This window comes from Podarcis melisellensis (assembly GCF_964234715.1).
Source record: "Podarcis melisellensis genome assembly, chromosome: 17".
In the NCBI taxonomy this organism is placed as follows: domain Eukaryota; kingdom Metazoa; phylum Chordata; class Lepidosauria; order Squamata; family Lacertidae; genus Podarcis; species Podarcis melisellensis.
The window spans coordinates 35,323,239-35,335,367 of NC_138534.1; the positions used below are offsets into that span (position 1 = coordinate 35,323,239).

At 47.7% G+C, this 12,129-nt stretch overlaps 1 protein-coding gene across 1 annotated transcript; it reads left to right on the forward strand.

Annotated features, from left to right (window-relative positions):
* Positions 1 to 538: 538 nt before the first annotated feature.
* Positions 539 to 11,767, forward strand: LOC309360141 (uncharacterized protein). Its single transcript, XM_081894757.1, has 5 exons — positions 539 to 715; positions 6,177 to 6,353; positions 8,585 to 8,684; positions 10,190 to 10,320; positions 11,180 to 11,767. Exons 1-5 carry the CDS (start codon positions 542 to 544, stop codon positions 11,456 to 11,458), a joined length of 861 nt encoding a protein of 286 aa, XP_081750883.1. The 5' UTR covers positions 539 to 541; the 3' UTR covers positions 11,459 to 11,767.
* The last annotated feature ends 362 nt before the right edge of the window (positions 11,768 to 12,129 follow it).

The window sequence follows — 12,129 nt, forward strand, 5'->3', positions numbered from 1 at the left end:
TGGAAGTTGATGTGTTAAGGGCTGCAATTCAGTGGCAGCTCCCATCCTTTTGCATGGAGAAACTCCTCGACATCTCCAGGTCGGGCTGAAAATAAAAGCCTACTGTGGGAAAGCTGGCTATTTTGTTTATTTCATAAAATTTGCACAATGCTCGATTGCAAAAAGAACAATGTCAGGTGTCTGTTTTGTGCAATCAAAGAAGCCGGCGGCGCGTGACTCTCATGGCACACCTTGCAATAAAGGCTTTTTTTGGATGCAGGGCAGAGGATGCGAATCCATTTACAAAAGATGGGGTTTTCTGCAATAGCACCTGGCCACATTTGCCATTCGCTCTCGGAAGGTGCAATGTGACACACAGACACAATCATAAAATTGGAAGGGTCCCCCAAGGAGCATCTAGTCCACCCCACTGCGATGCACACACGCATGGGAGCGCGCGAGGAAACCCAACTAAGTTCTCCATCGTTGGGAAGTCGGGTCCCGTGTCGACATGGGGGGCGGTGGCTAGGGGGGTGGGGCGGGCCTTTCCGGCCATGCGCGCATGCTCTCGCCTCCGGAGGAGCGCTTGGGTATAAAGGAGGAGGCGCCGAGCCGCGCCTGCTCGTCCTTCGGCCCTTCCCAAGTCGCGCGGCGGCCGGATCGCGGCACCATGATGGCGAGGCGGCTCCTCTTGGGTACCAGGCTCCTGCAGCTCCGCAGTCGGGGCTCCCTGGCCGTGAGTATCCCCGAGGCCAGCGCAAAAGGCAGCCCGGCTCGGCTGGGATGTCCTGGCGGGACATGTGCGTCCGGGAAGCGGGCAGCGCTCCAGAAGGGGGCGCTTCCCCTTGGCGCAGCTTCCTGCGTCTTTACGCGCCGCTCAGGTTGCGCCTTTGCGCTCTGGGTAGGCAGGGTGGGCGCACCCAGGAGGCAAGGGGAGGCAATGGTAGAGTTGGAAGGAATCCCGAGGGTCATGTAGCCCAACCCCCCACCCTTACAAATTGCTAAAATACTAAAAAAAACACAGGGGTCTCTATAACGTTTAACCCGGGAGACACCAGCCACACATTGCAGTCCTGGAAGCAGGGCACATTGTCCAGACTAAATAGCATTACGCCAGTAATATCGCTTTGAATCTTGTTTGGTTGCTTGTCTCTAGCATTTTTTATTATTATTTTTTTTTTGTCTTATCCCGCTATGGCTGTATGCTAATACAATAAAGGTTTGATTGATTGAATAGCATTCCGCTCGGGTAAGGTCTGATTCCCTTGGTTGAATCAACGAACATAGGTAACATTAAAATCATTTAAAAGCTCCAGTAGAAGTTACCCTTAAAAAGGAGAAGAAACACAAACCACCCCATCATGGTCTTTCAGTCCCACCCTAACCACAAATAAATTAGAGCAGGCACAGGCAAACTCGGCCCTCCGGATGTTTTTTTGGGACTACAACTCCCATCATCCCTAGCTAACAGGGCCAGTGGTCAGGGATGATAGGAGTTGTAGTCCCAAAAACATCTGGAGGGCCAAGTTTGCCTATGCCTGAATTAGAGAGAGTCTCCCGAAAACGCTCCAAAACTACTTTAAAGAAAATGATGCTACAGTTCCCAGCATCCTTGACAAACCTCAGCTCCCAGGATTCCCCTTTGGAGGGAACCATGTGCTTTGAATGTACAGTGGTACCTCGGGTTACATACGCTTCAGGTTACAGACTCCGCTAACCCAGAAATATTACCTCAGGTTAAGAACTTTGTTTCAGGATGAGAACAGAAATCGTGCTCCGGTGGCGTGGCGGCAGCAGGAGGCCCCATTAGCTAAAGTGGTGCTTCAGGTTAAGAACGAGTTCAGGTTAAGAATGGACCTCTGGAACGAATTAAGTACTTAACCCGAGGTACCACTGTACTTTAAGTGCTGAAAACCTCTGTTCTTTCCTTGAATCCCTTGGCCGCCCCTCTAACTCTTAATTAATTTCATTCTTGCTACAACCAGGTGCACAGAAGCCCCTCCCCCCTCCAGAAACATTTTCATTTTTTTTTTAAGCAAGGATAGCACTTCAAAGTTTGCACACGCTGCTCTTAATTCCACCCAGCAAAATGGGCATAGCATTTGAATTATGGAGCCTGTATAGCTCAGCTGGTTAGAGCTTGGTGCTGATAAGGCCAGGGTTGCAGGTTCAAGCCCTGTATGGGATGGCTGCGTAGTCTTGCATTGCAGGGGTTGGATTCGATGGTGCTTAAGGTCCCTTCCAGCTCTGCAATTCTATGATTCTATGCGGGTGGCGCTGTGGGTTAAACCACAGAGCCTAGGGCTTGCCGATCAGAAGATCGGCGGTTCGAATCCCTGTGACGGGGTGAGCTCCCGTTGCTCAGTGCCTGCTCCTGCCAACCTAGCAGTTTGAAAGCACGTCAAAGTGCAAGTAGATAAATAGGTACCACTCTGGCGGGAAGGTAAACAGCATTTCTGTGCACTGCTCTGATTCGCCAGAAGCGGCTTAGTCATGCTGGCCACATGACATGGAAGCTGTACGCCAGCTCCCTCGGCCAATAAAGCGAGATGAGCGCCACAACCCCAAAGTCGACCACGACTGGACCTAATGGTCAGGGGTCCCTTTACCTTTACCTTATAATTTGCAGGGCTGGCATAGCCACAGCCCCACACCTCCAAAGTGAGTGTATTAATGATAAGACTTTGTTTGCACCGACACTGGCAGGGTAGCTTTTAAAATGAACTCACGGGGTCACTTTTTTGGAATGCAGTCTGGCAAAGAGAAGCTGCCCCAGTGACCCCTCTGTTACTTAACCAATTTCTCTCTTCACGCTTGGAAAAGTTTACGTGTAAGGCAGGGGTGTGTGAGAGAGAGGGTGGTGCTACTGTTGTTAGAAGTTCCAAGAGCTAGCAGTTTTTGGTTAGAAATACATAAATGCAATCCCCGCAAAGTAAAAAAAAATCCTGCTTTTTGAAATATATAATGTTTTGCATTGCTTTATGTTGGGGTTAGGGACACGGGTGGCGCTGTGGGTTAAACCACAGAGCCTATGACTTGCCGATCAGAAGGTCGGCGGTTCGAATCCACGCAACGGGGTGAGCTCCCGTTGCTCAGTCCCTGCTCCTGCCAACCTAGCACACCAGTGCAAGTAGATAAATAGGTACCACTCCAGCGGGAAGGTAAACGGCGTTTCCGTGCGCTGCTCTGATTCGCCAGAAGCGGCTTAGTCATGCTGGCCACATGACCCAGAAGCTGTACACCGGCTCCCTCAGCCAATAAAGCGAGATGAGCGCCGCAACCCCAGAGTCGGCCACGACTGGACCTAATGGTCAGGGGTCCCTTTACCTTTACCTTTATGTTGGGGGTGCATTTTAGATGCACTTTCCAACAAACTGCCTCAGATATTCCCCAAACAACCTGCATGTTAAAGGCATATTTATGCAGACCCACTGGTGAAACTCTAACCCGGGGGCATCCTGATAACGTTGACATTCAGAAACGGACTTTCCATTATGGTCAGGAAGAAAGAGATGACTGAAGAAACTTCGCTAACTGGGTGTTGTTTGACTAACAAACAATGCAAGGAGATTTCAACAGAAAGACGAGTTCTGCCTTTGCTAGTCTAAGTGAAATGGCATATTGCTCTGTGTGTCTCTTAATTGCACAAGTATTTGTTTCATTGCAAAAGAATGGCTGGTATTTTTTCACACTGTGAACAGCTCATTTCGTTGCTTTCTGCCAAAGATCAGGAACCTGGGGCCATGCAAATATTGTTGGACCAGTTCCTTTAATCTCTGACTGACTGAGGCAGATAGGAGATGGAGTTGAATAATATTTGGAGGGCCAGATTTGCCCATCCCCATCTACGGCCCAACAAGTAAATGCTTCCCCCAATTCTGCACGTTCGCACTTGAGGTCTTATTTCAAATTTGGTGATCCCATTCTTCTTTTAAAAAGCTATTAGTCATAACAGTCAATCCATTGTTCTATAGCAACACTGTATGCTACCTCTCAAGCGCTTGGTGCATTTAAGAAAGGCAGCAACCATGTTTGGTTAGAACAAGAGGTCTGTTTGCTTTTAAAAATAAGAACACAGTGTCTCGAACACATCATTTGCCCAGAGGAAAGCAAAAAGCCCACGGGAATAGAAATGTGATTTGGAAAAGCACAAGCAAATTTCACTGCCTATGCAAATTGACTTTAAAGCTTAGCTGATTTCCCTCTCTTGTGAATGCACGCTAGACCTTTTAATTTTAAGAGCTCTAAAGTAGGAAAATGTTTGGCAGCCTTCAACCAGCCTGGCCAATATTCAAGGATGGTGAGAATTGTAGTCCATAAAATATGGAAGGCACCACACTGAATCATAGAATTGTAGTGTTGGAAGGGACTCTGTGGATCATCTAGTCCAACCCCCGGCAATGTAGGAATATGCAGCTATCCCATACAGGGTTCGAACCTGCAACCTTGGCATTATCAGCGCCATGCGCTAGCCAACTGAGCTATCCATATCATATTTCTTGCCATCTTGAGATAGCCTGCTGAACCAATGAGTCAGCCTCACATTCCGTTCACAGAAGCCTGGAACTGGAATGTGTTAGAATGTAGGAATTTTAAGAGCAGCCCTGCAGAATCAGACTAAAGCTCCCATCTAATCCAATATCCTGAGAGGTCAGCCCTTAAACCTTCCCCAGCAGAAAGACTACGCTCAGTTTCTTGCCTCTAATTGATGCTGTAGACCCGCCAAGTGTCCCCATTTTCTGGGGATGTCCCTGATTAAGAAGCCGTCCTGGTTTCTGAGTTGATCCCGGAATGTCCCACTTAGGATGTCTCTATTTTCATTGGAGAAATGTTGGCAGGTATGGAGTTATCCGGCCCACAACACAATCCTGCATAGGGAAGTTTTTTTAATGTTTAATTATGTTTTTGTATATGCTGGAAGCAGCCCAGAGTGGCTGGGGCAACCCAGTCAGATGTGTGGGGGGTATAAATAGTAAAATTATAATTATGGAATGGGGTGTCCTTCTTTTCATCAGAGAAATGTTGGAGGGTATGTTAGTCCATCATCTTGCAATGCAGAAATATGCAGCTGTCCCATACAGGGATCGAACCTGCAACCTTGGTGTTATCAGCACTATGCTCTGACCAACTGAGCTATTGGCTATCCCTGCCCTCCAGAATAATGAGAAGAGAAGAGGATGAGTCCAGAAGGCTGGAAGAAGCGTAATGGGAGGGAGTGCTTAGGAGATGATGGGAAGTTAACACAGAAACCCAGGATATTTGAGCCCCAAACACTGAGGCATGTGAGCCCTGGGAAATTGGAAGACACTCAGATTTATATATCTGTGCCAGGAGCCATAGAACCAGACAAGTGGTTCTGCATGCGGCCTGTGGCTTTGTCCTCTGCCATCTGGCAAACAGTTACAGTATTTGCTTTTAAAAAGTCACTCAGTTTCAGCACTGCTTGAAGCTCTCCTCTTCAAGCGTTGTAGGGACACGGGTGGCGCTGTGGTCTAAGCCACCGAGCCTCTTGGGCGTGCCAGTCGGAAGGTCAGCGGTTCGAATCCCCGTGACAGAGTGAGCTCCCGTTGCTCCTGCCAACCTAGCAGTTCGAAAGCACACTAGTGCAAGTAGATAAATAGGTACCGCTGCGGCGGGAAGGTAAACGGCATTTCCATGCGCTCCGGCTTCCGTCACGGTGTCTTTGTTGCGCCAGAAGTGGTTTAGTCATGCTGGCCACATGACCCGGAAAGCTGTCTGTGGACAAATGCCGGCTCCCTCGGCCTGAAAGCGAGATGAGCGCTGCAACCCCATAGTCAGCTTTGACTGGACTTAACCCCCCAGGGGTCCTTTACCTTTACCTTGTTGGTTTCCTTTAAAAAAACCCACTGCATTGGATCCTAGCCTTTTTTGCATCATAGCCCTGCAGTGGTGCCAAAAAGCAGAGAAATCCAGCCGTTCTAGAACTGCATGGAACTGCTAGATGGGGAACCAACAGCCCTCCAGATGTTGTTAGATTCCAGCTCCTATCAACACCAGGGATGGTTGCTGATGGTCAGGGATGATGGGATGGGATCCAGAAACATCTGGAGGGTTGCAGGTTCCCCCACCCCCATGCTAGTGGGTTTACAACTTTGTTTTCTACACCGACGAAGCCAACATTGTGGTGCTGCACTTTGTCAAACAGAGTATATTTCCCTTTATTTCTGTGCTTCCAGCTTCTGCCTCGCAGTTTGATGTCTTCCCCGAAAACTCCTCAACACTCTGTACCTCAGAACCATGTGTGCAGCACAGAGGGAGGGAGTGCCCGCAAACCGTCCGGTCGCTATCCAGTACCCAACAAGAAGGATTTGCCATATGATATAGTAGAGCTCATGGAGGAAGTGGAAGTAAAGGTAAGGGGGAAGGTGGAATCTTGTCCTTTCAAAGAAACTTGGAACTATCTTAAAGCCAGATGTGGTCACAGTTGGACCCACACTAGAAATAGTAGCAGTGGTATGATAAGCAAATTTTTTTGTGTGCTTGGTGGCTACAAGAGAGTGGCAGGGTTAGGCCGGCATCTGTGTCTGCTTCACTGCCCATCCGGGGGCAGTTGCGACCTGTTCTGGGTGCAGGTGGAATCAAATGACCATATGTCATTCACCATGGGTGAAGGTCCTGTGTGAGTGTCTGGAGGCGGTTGGAGGATGGATGGTGGCTAACAGATTGAGGTTGAATCCTGACAAGACAGAAGTACTGTTCTTGGGGGACAGGAGGCAGGCGGGTGTGGAGGACTCCCTGGTCCTGAATGGAGCAACAGTGCCCCTGAAGGACCAGGTGCGCAGCCTGGGAGTCATTCTGGACTCACAGATGTCCATGGAGGCGCAGGTCAGTTCTGTGTCCAGGGCAGCTGTTTATCAGCTCCATCTGATACGCAGGCTGAGACCCTGCCCACGGGTCTCGACAGTGTGGTGCATGCTCTGGTTATTTCTCGCTTGGACTACTGCAATGCGCTCTGTGTGGGGCTACCTTTGAAGGTGACCTGGAAACTACAACTAATCCAGAATGCGGCAGCTAGACTGGTGACTGGGAGCGGCCGCCGAGACCATATAACACCGGTCTTGAAAGGCCTACACTGGCTCCCAGTACGTTTCCGAGCACAATTAAAAGTGCTGATGCTGACCTTTAAGACCTAAACAACCTGGGCCCAGTATACCTGAAGGAGCGTCTCCACCCCCATCATTCTACCCGGACACTGAGGTCCAGCACCGAGGACCTTCTGGCATTTCCCTCACTACGAGAAGCCAAGTTACAGGGAACCAGGCAGAGGGCCTTTGGCTTAGGGAGTCTCAGGCCTGCCATTTTGGAACGAGGAATGCTTGATAGACTTTTTCTTTCGTGGCGCAGTGGTCTAAACCACTGAGTCTCTTGGGCTTGCCGATTGGAAGGTCAGAGGTTTGAATTCCTGTGACTGGGTGAGCTCTCATTGCTCTGTCCCAGTTTCTGCCAACCTAGCAGTTCAAAAGCACAACTGTCTTCCTCTTGCACACAGACAACTAGTGTGTTAGGAAGAAGACTCCTACCTGACAACCTAGCTTTGAAAGTGCTGTATTTTAACATGAGGAAGAATTCAAAGGTCCAGTCCTCTGCCCCACCAGCACTTCTTGGTGGTGCATCAAGACATCGCCAAGTGATGCCGCTAAACACACCCTTGTTCTCTTACAAGTGGCCTATGATGTGTTCAATAGTGGCGCTGTGGTCTAAACCACTGAGCCTCTTGGACTTGCTGATCAGAAGGTCAGCGGTTCAAATCCCCTCAACAGAGTGAGCTCCCGTTGCTCTGTCCCAGCTCCTGCCAACCTACCAACTCGAAAGCACGCCAGTGCAAGTAGATAAATAGGTACCACTGTGGCAGGAAGGTCAACAGTGTTTCCGTGCGCTGCTCTGGTTTCCATCACTGTGTTCGGTTGCGCCAGAAGTGGTTCAATCATGCTGGCCACATGACTCAGAAAGCTTTCTGTGGACAAACACTGGCTCCCTCAGCCTGAGAGTGATATGAGCGCCGCAACCCCATAGTCACCTTTGACTGGACTTAACCGTCCAGGGGTCCTTAACCTTTATCCCAGCTCTGCTGATTTGTATATCTTGTCCAATATGGTCTACTGTAACAGGGAGCAGTTACCCAGGGTTTTAGGCAGAGGAGAGGGTCTTTCCTAGTCCCTGCTTCCCTAAACCTTTTGAGTGGAGAAGCCGAGGATTGATAAGCTGAGACCTGAGTGCAAAAGATGTGCTCTGCCACTTCCTCCCGCACTGCTATGAGGATTGAGAAGGGGAGACTTGCCGTTTTCTAGGAACTGACCCGTGAAAGTGTGGGGGAGTGGAATGTTACTAGGATGATTATTTTACTGTTAGGCTCTCTGTCATGTTTTTATTACGCTTTTATTATTGATGTTCTGTAAAGTGGTTTTTAACATTGTACACCGCCCTGGGATTTTCTAATAAAGCGTAGTATCTAAATTGAAATAATAATAATAATAATAATAATAATTAATAATAATTAATAATAGAAGAAGAAAACTGTATCAGCATCTTCTCTTAACTATTTTAAGGTGATTGACTGGTGTGTTTTTCTTAATTCTTCCAACAGACTGGGTTTCTGCCCAACGTGTTTAAGGTTATGTCTCACCGACCGGCAGAATTTAGAGCATTCTTTGCTTATTACAATGCCATCATGAACAAGGAGACAGGTAAGAACAGAAACCATACTTGGTCTATCTTAACGTGACTGTCACTGAATTCCACTAGGGTTACCTATGGGTAAGATGAGCTCTCATGCTACAGGCCTTCCTTGGTTCTGTCAACAGAAATAAGTACCAGGCAATAATAATTTCCACCGGCTCCAAGATTCTTTAAGGCCTCTAATCAACAGAACAAACAAATAATGCTATTCCGGAACCCCTAGCTCACACTGCATTACCTTAAGGACTGCCTCTCTCCTGATGAATCTACCCAGACCCTGAGATCATCTTCTGAGGCTCTTCTTCATGAGAGATATGGAGGGTTGCAAAATGAGATGAGGCCTTTTCTGCAGTGGCTCCCTGTTTGTGGAATGCTCTTCCCTTCTCGGTAGTGGCACCCGCCCTGTGGAACACCCTCCCATCCGATGTCAAAGAAATAAACAACTACCGTATTTTTTACTCTACAAGACGCACCAGACCACAAGACGCACCTAGTTTTTGGAGGAGGAAAACAAGGGGGGGAAAATTCTGAATTTCAGAAGCCAGAACAGCAAGAGGGATCGCTGCGCAGTGAAAGCAGCAATCCCTCTTGCTGTTCTGGCTTCTGGGATAGCTGCGCAGCCTGCATTCGCTCCATAGGACGCACACACATTTCCCCTTACTTTTTAGGAGGGAAAGAGTGAGTCTTACAGAGCAAAAAATAATGTATATGACATTTAGAAGACATCTGAAGGCAGCCCTGTTTAGGGAAGTTTTTTATGATTGATGTTTTAATGTATTTTTAAACTTCTGTTGGAAGAATGGCTGGGGAAACCCAGCCAGATGGGCAGGGTAGAAATAAACTATTATTATTATTATTATTATTATTATTATTATTATTATTATTTCCAAGGGGTTTGGCTGGCAACTCCATTATACAGCTTTAGCCACCAGGCAAAAACGTTCTTCTTTAACCCGGCTTTTGACTGATTGACAGTCAATGCCCTTTTAAATGCGTTGGGGGCAGGAGGGATTATTGGGTGGTTCTTGTTTTTATTTTTATGATGTGTTTTGTAACCCATGACCTTGATACTAAGAGTCTCGTGCTGTTCCAGCTGAGCCATCCAGAGCTTTTTTTCCAATATACCTGCTGCTGCTTCTAACTGACATCTTCCAACCCTTATTATTTGGGAGCCAGTGTGGTGCAGTGGTTAAGAGCGGTAGACTCGTAATCTGGGGAACCGGGTTCGCGTCTCTGCTCCTCCACCTGCAGCTGCTGGGTGACCTTGGGCTAGTCACACTTCTCTGAAGCCTCTCAGCCCCACTCACTTCACAGAGTGTTTGTTGTGGGGGAGGAAGGGAAAAAGGAGAATGTTAGCCGCTTTGAGACTCCTTAAAGGGAGTGAGAGGCGGGATATCAAATCCAAACTCCTCTTATCTCTATATAGTGGTATTTGTGCATGTTGCTTAAGTGACTCAATCCCACTGCCACTCTAGAAATATGACCCACCTTCTGCATGTCTCTTCTTCTATAGGAAGCCTAAGCAAGGCTGACAAAGAGCTCATTATTGTGGCCACGAGTATTGTTAACAAGTGTCCTTACTGCGTGATTGCGCATGGTGCTCTACATCGGATATACTCCAAAAAACCAGCACTAGCAGATCAGGTTGGTACACATGTCTGTCCTGCTCGTCTGTCTCATCTTATTCTGTTTCACTTCCTTGCTTAGGATTTCTCTCCTGTACAGTGGTACCTCTAGTTAATAACCTGAAGCTAAAGCGGTGCTTCAGGTTAAGAACAGTTTCAGGTTAAGAATGGACCTCCGGAACAAATTAAGTACGTAACCAGAGGTACCACTGTACTGTATATAAGTCCAATAAATAAAAATAATTATTAATAAATAAATAAGAAGTTGCACTCAGCATAATTCCCTCTCTTGAACAAGGAGCAAAGATAGAGAAACCCTTTACTCCTTTGCATCACCCTGTTCAGGATCTGGCAGCAATGCACTGTGGTTCATGTTCACGGTTGTTCCCTAATGCTTTTCAGCCCTCCTTCTCTTTGACCTAATGCTGCCTATAAATTTGGTCCCCATAACTGGTCTAGTAAGGGACGCAGGTGGCGCTGTGGGTTAAACCACAGAGCCTAGGACTTGCCGATCAGAAGGTCGGCGGTTCAAATCCCCGTGACGGGGTGAGCTCCCGTTGCTCGGTCCCTGCTCCTGCCAACCTAGCAGTTCGGAAGCACGTCAAAGTGCAAGTAGATAAATAGGTACCACTCCAGCGGGAAGGTAAAGGGCGTTTCCATGTGTTGCCCTGGTTTGCCAGAAGCAGCTTAGTCATGCTTGCCACATGACCCGGAAGCTGTACGCCAGCTCCCTCGGCCAATAAAGCGAGATGAGCGCCACAACCCTAGAGTCGGCCACGACTGGGCCTAACGGTCAGGGGTCCCTTTACCTTTACCTTAACTGGTCTAGCAGTTGACCATAACTGCCAATAACCTCCCGTGGCTCTGATTTTGTGCAGGTCACTGTGAACTGGCAAATGGCCGAGCTGAGTGATCGGGAGAGGGCCATGGTTGAATTCGCACTCGCCGTCTGCCGAGCAGATAATATCACTGAAGAGCACTTTCAGAAGCTGGAGGCGAACGGGTTTGGCCGAGAAGATGCCTGGGACATAGGCACGATTGCAGCCTTTTTTGCCATGTCGAACCGCATAGCTCACTTCACAGATATGCATCCAAACCCAGAATTCTACATCATGGGAAGGATACCAAGAGAGAAAGAGAAGAACGACGCCTCCTAACAAGGCTTGCTGGCACCCAAATCATTGCCAGGACATTGGGCTCAGTGACAGGCAGGAAGGTCAAGATGGGCAAATGTTGCATCCACTGAAAATGAAATGTGCTTCACTTGCTGTTGTGCTATACTTTTGAAAAAGGTTTTCCGGTAGGGTCTCGATTGTAATGAGGTGCTCTGAAGAAACGGCAAGATTGGAGATTTGCTGCTCAGTTTCTTTTGATTGTAATAAGCTGTATACTGTGATTTCTTCATAACTGCAGAGTTAATACTTTTGTCATATCTGTTGTTTCTAATAAACGTATTTGAGCAAATACATATCTGCTGTGGCAAATCTTTTAACGGACAGAAATTGGAAAGAGCTTTTTATGTATACACTGGAGAAAATCTGGAGGAAGATCTCCTTTCCTCTACAAGTGTAAAATCTCGTTAGTCTCCTTGGAAGGTCTTCTCAGGAACAATTCCATCTGCATTTCCCCAACCTGTACAAATGAGGAAAGTTTTCTAGTCGGCATCCCACAGATCTGTTAAGCAAACTTGATGTCTTACTGATTCCTTAATTCTTACAAGGGGAATAAGCAACTATTTTCCATGAAGGAACATGCTCCTTGTCTCACACATTGGTTGCAGTTTTGACCTTAGTTGTAAAATATGTATAAGCGTCTTTCCTGGAAAGAA

Coding starts and splice junctions, on each gene's coding strand:
- LOC309360141 (XM_081894757.1), top strand. CDS start 542: ATGCTCTCGCCTCCGGAGGAGCGCTTGGGTATAAAGGAGGAGGCGCCG. Junction 716..6,176: donor GCAGTCGGGGCTCCCTGGCC/GTGAGTATCCCC, acceptor CTGTGCTTCCAG/CTTCTGCCTCGCAGTTTGAT. Junction 6,354..8,584: donor TGGAGGAAGTGGAAGTAAAG/GTAAGGGGGAAG, acceptor TTCTTCCAACAG/ACTGGGTTTCTGCCCAACGT.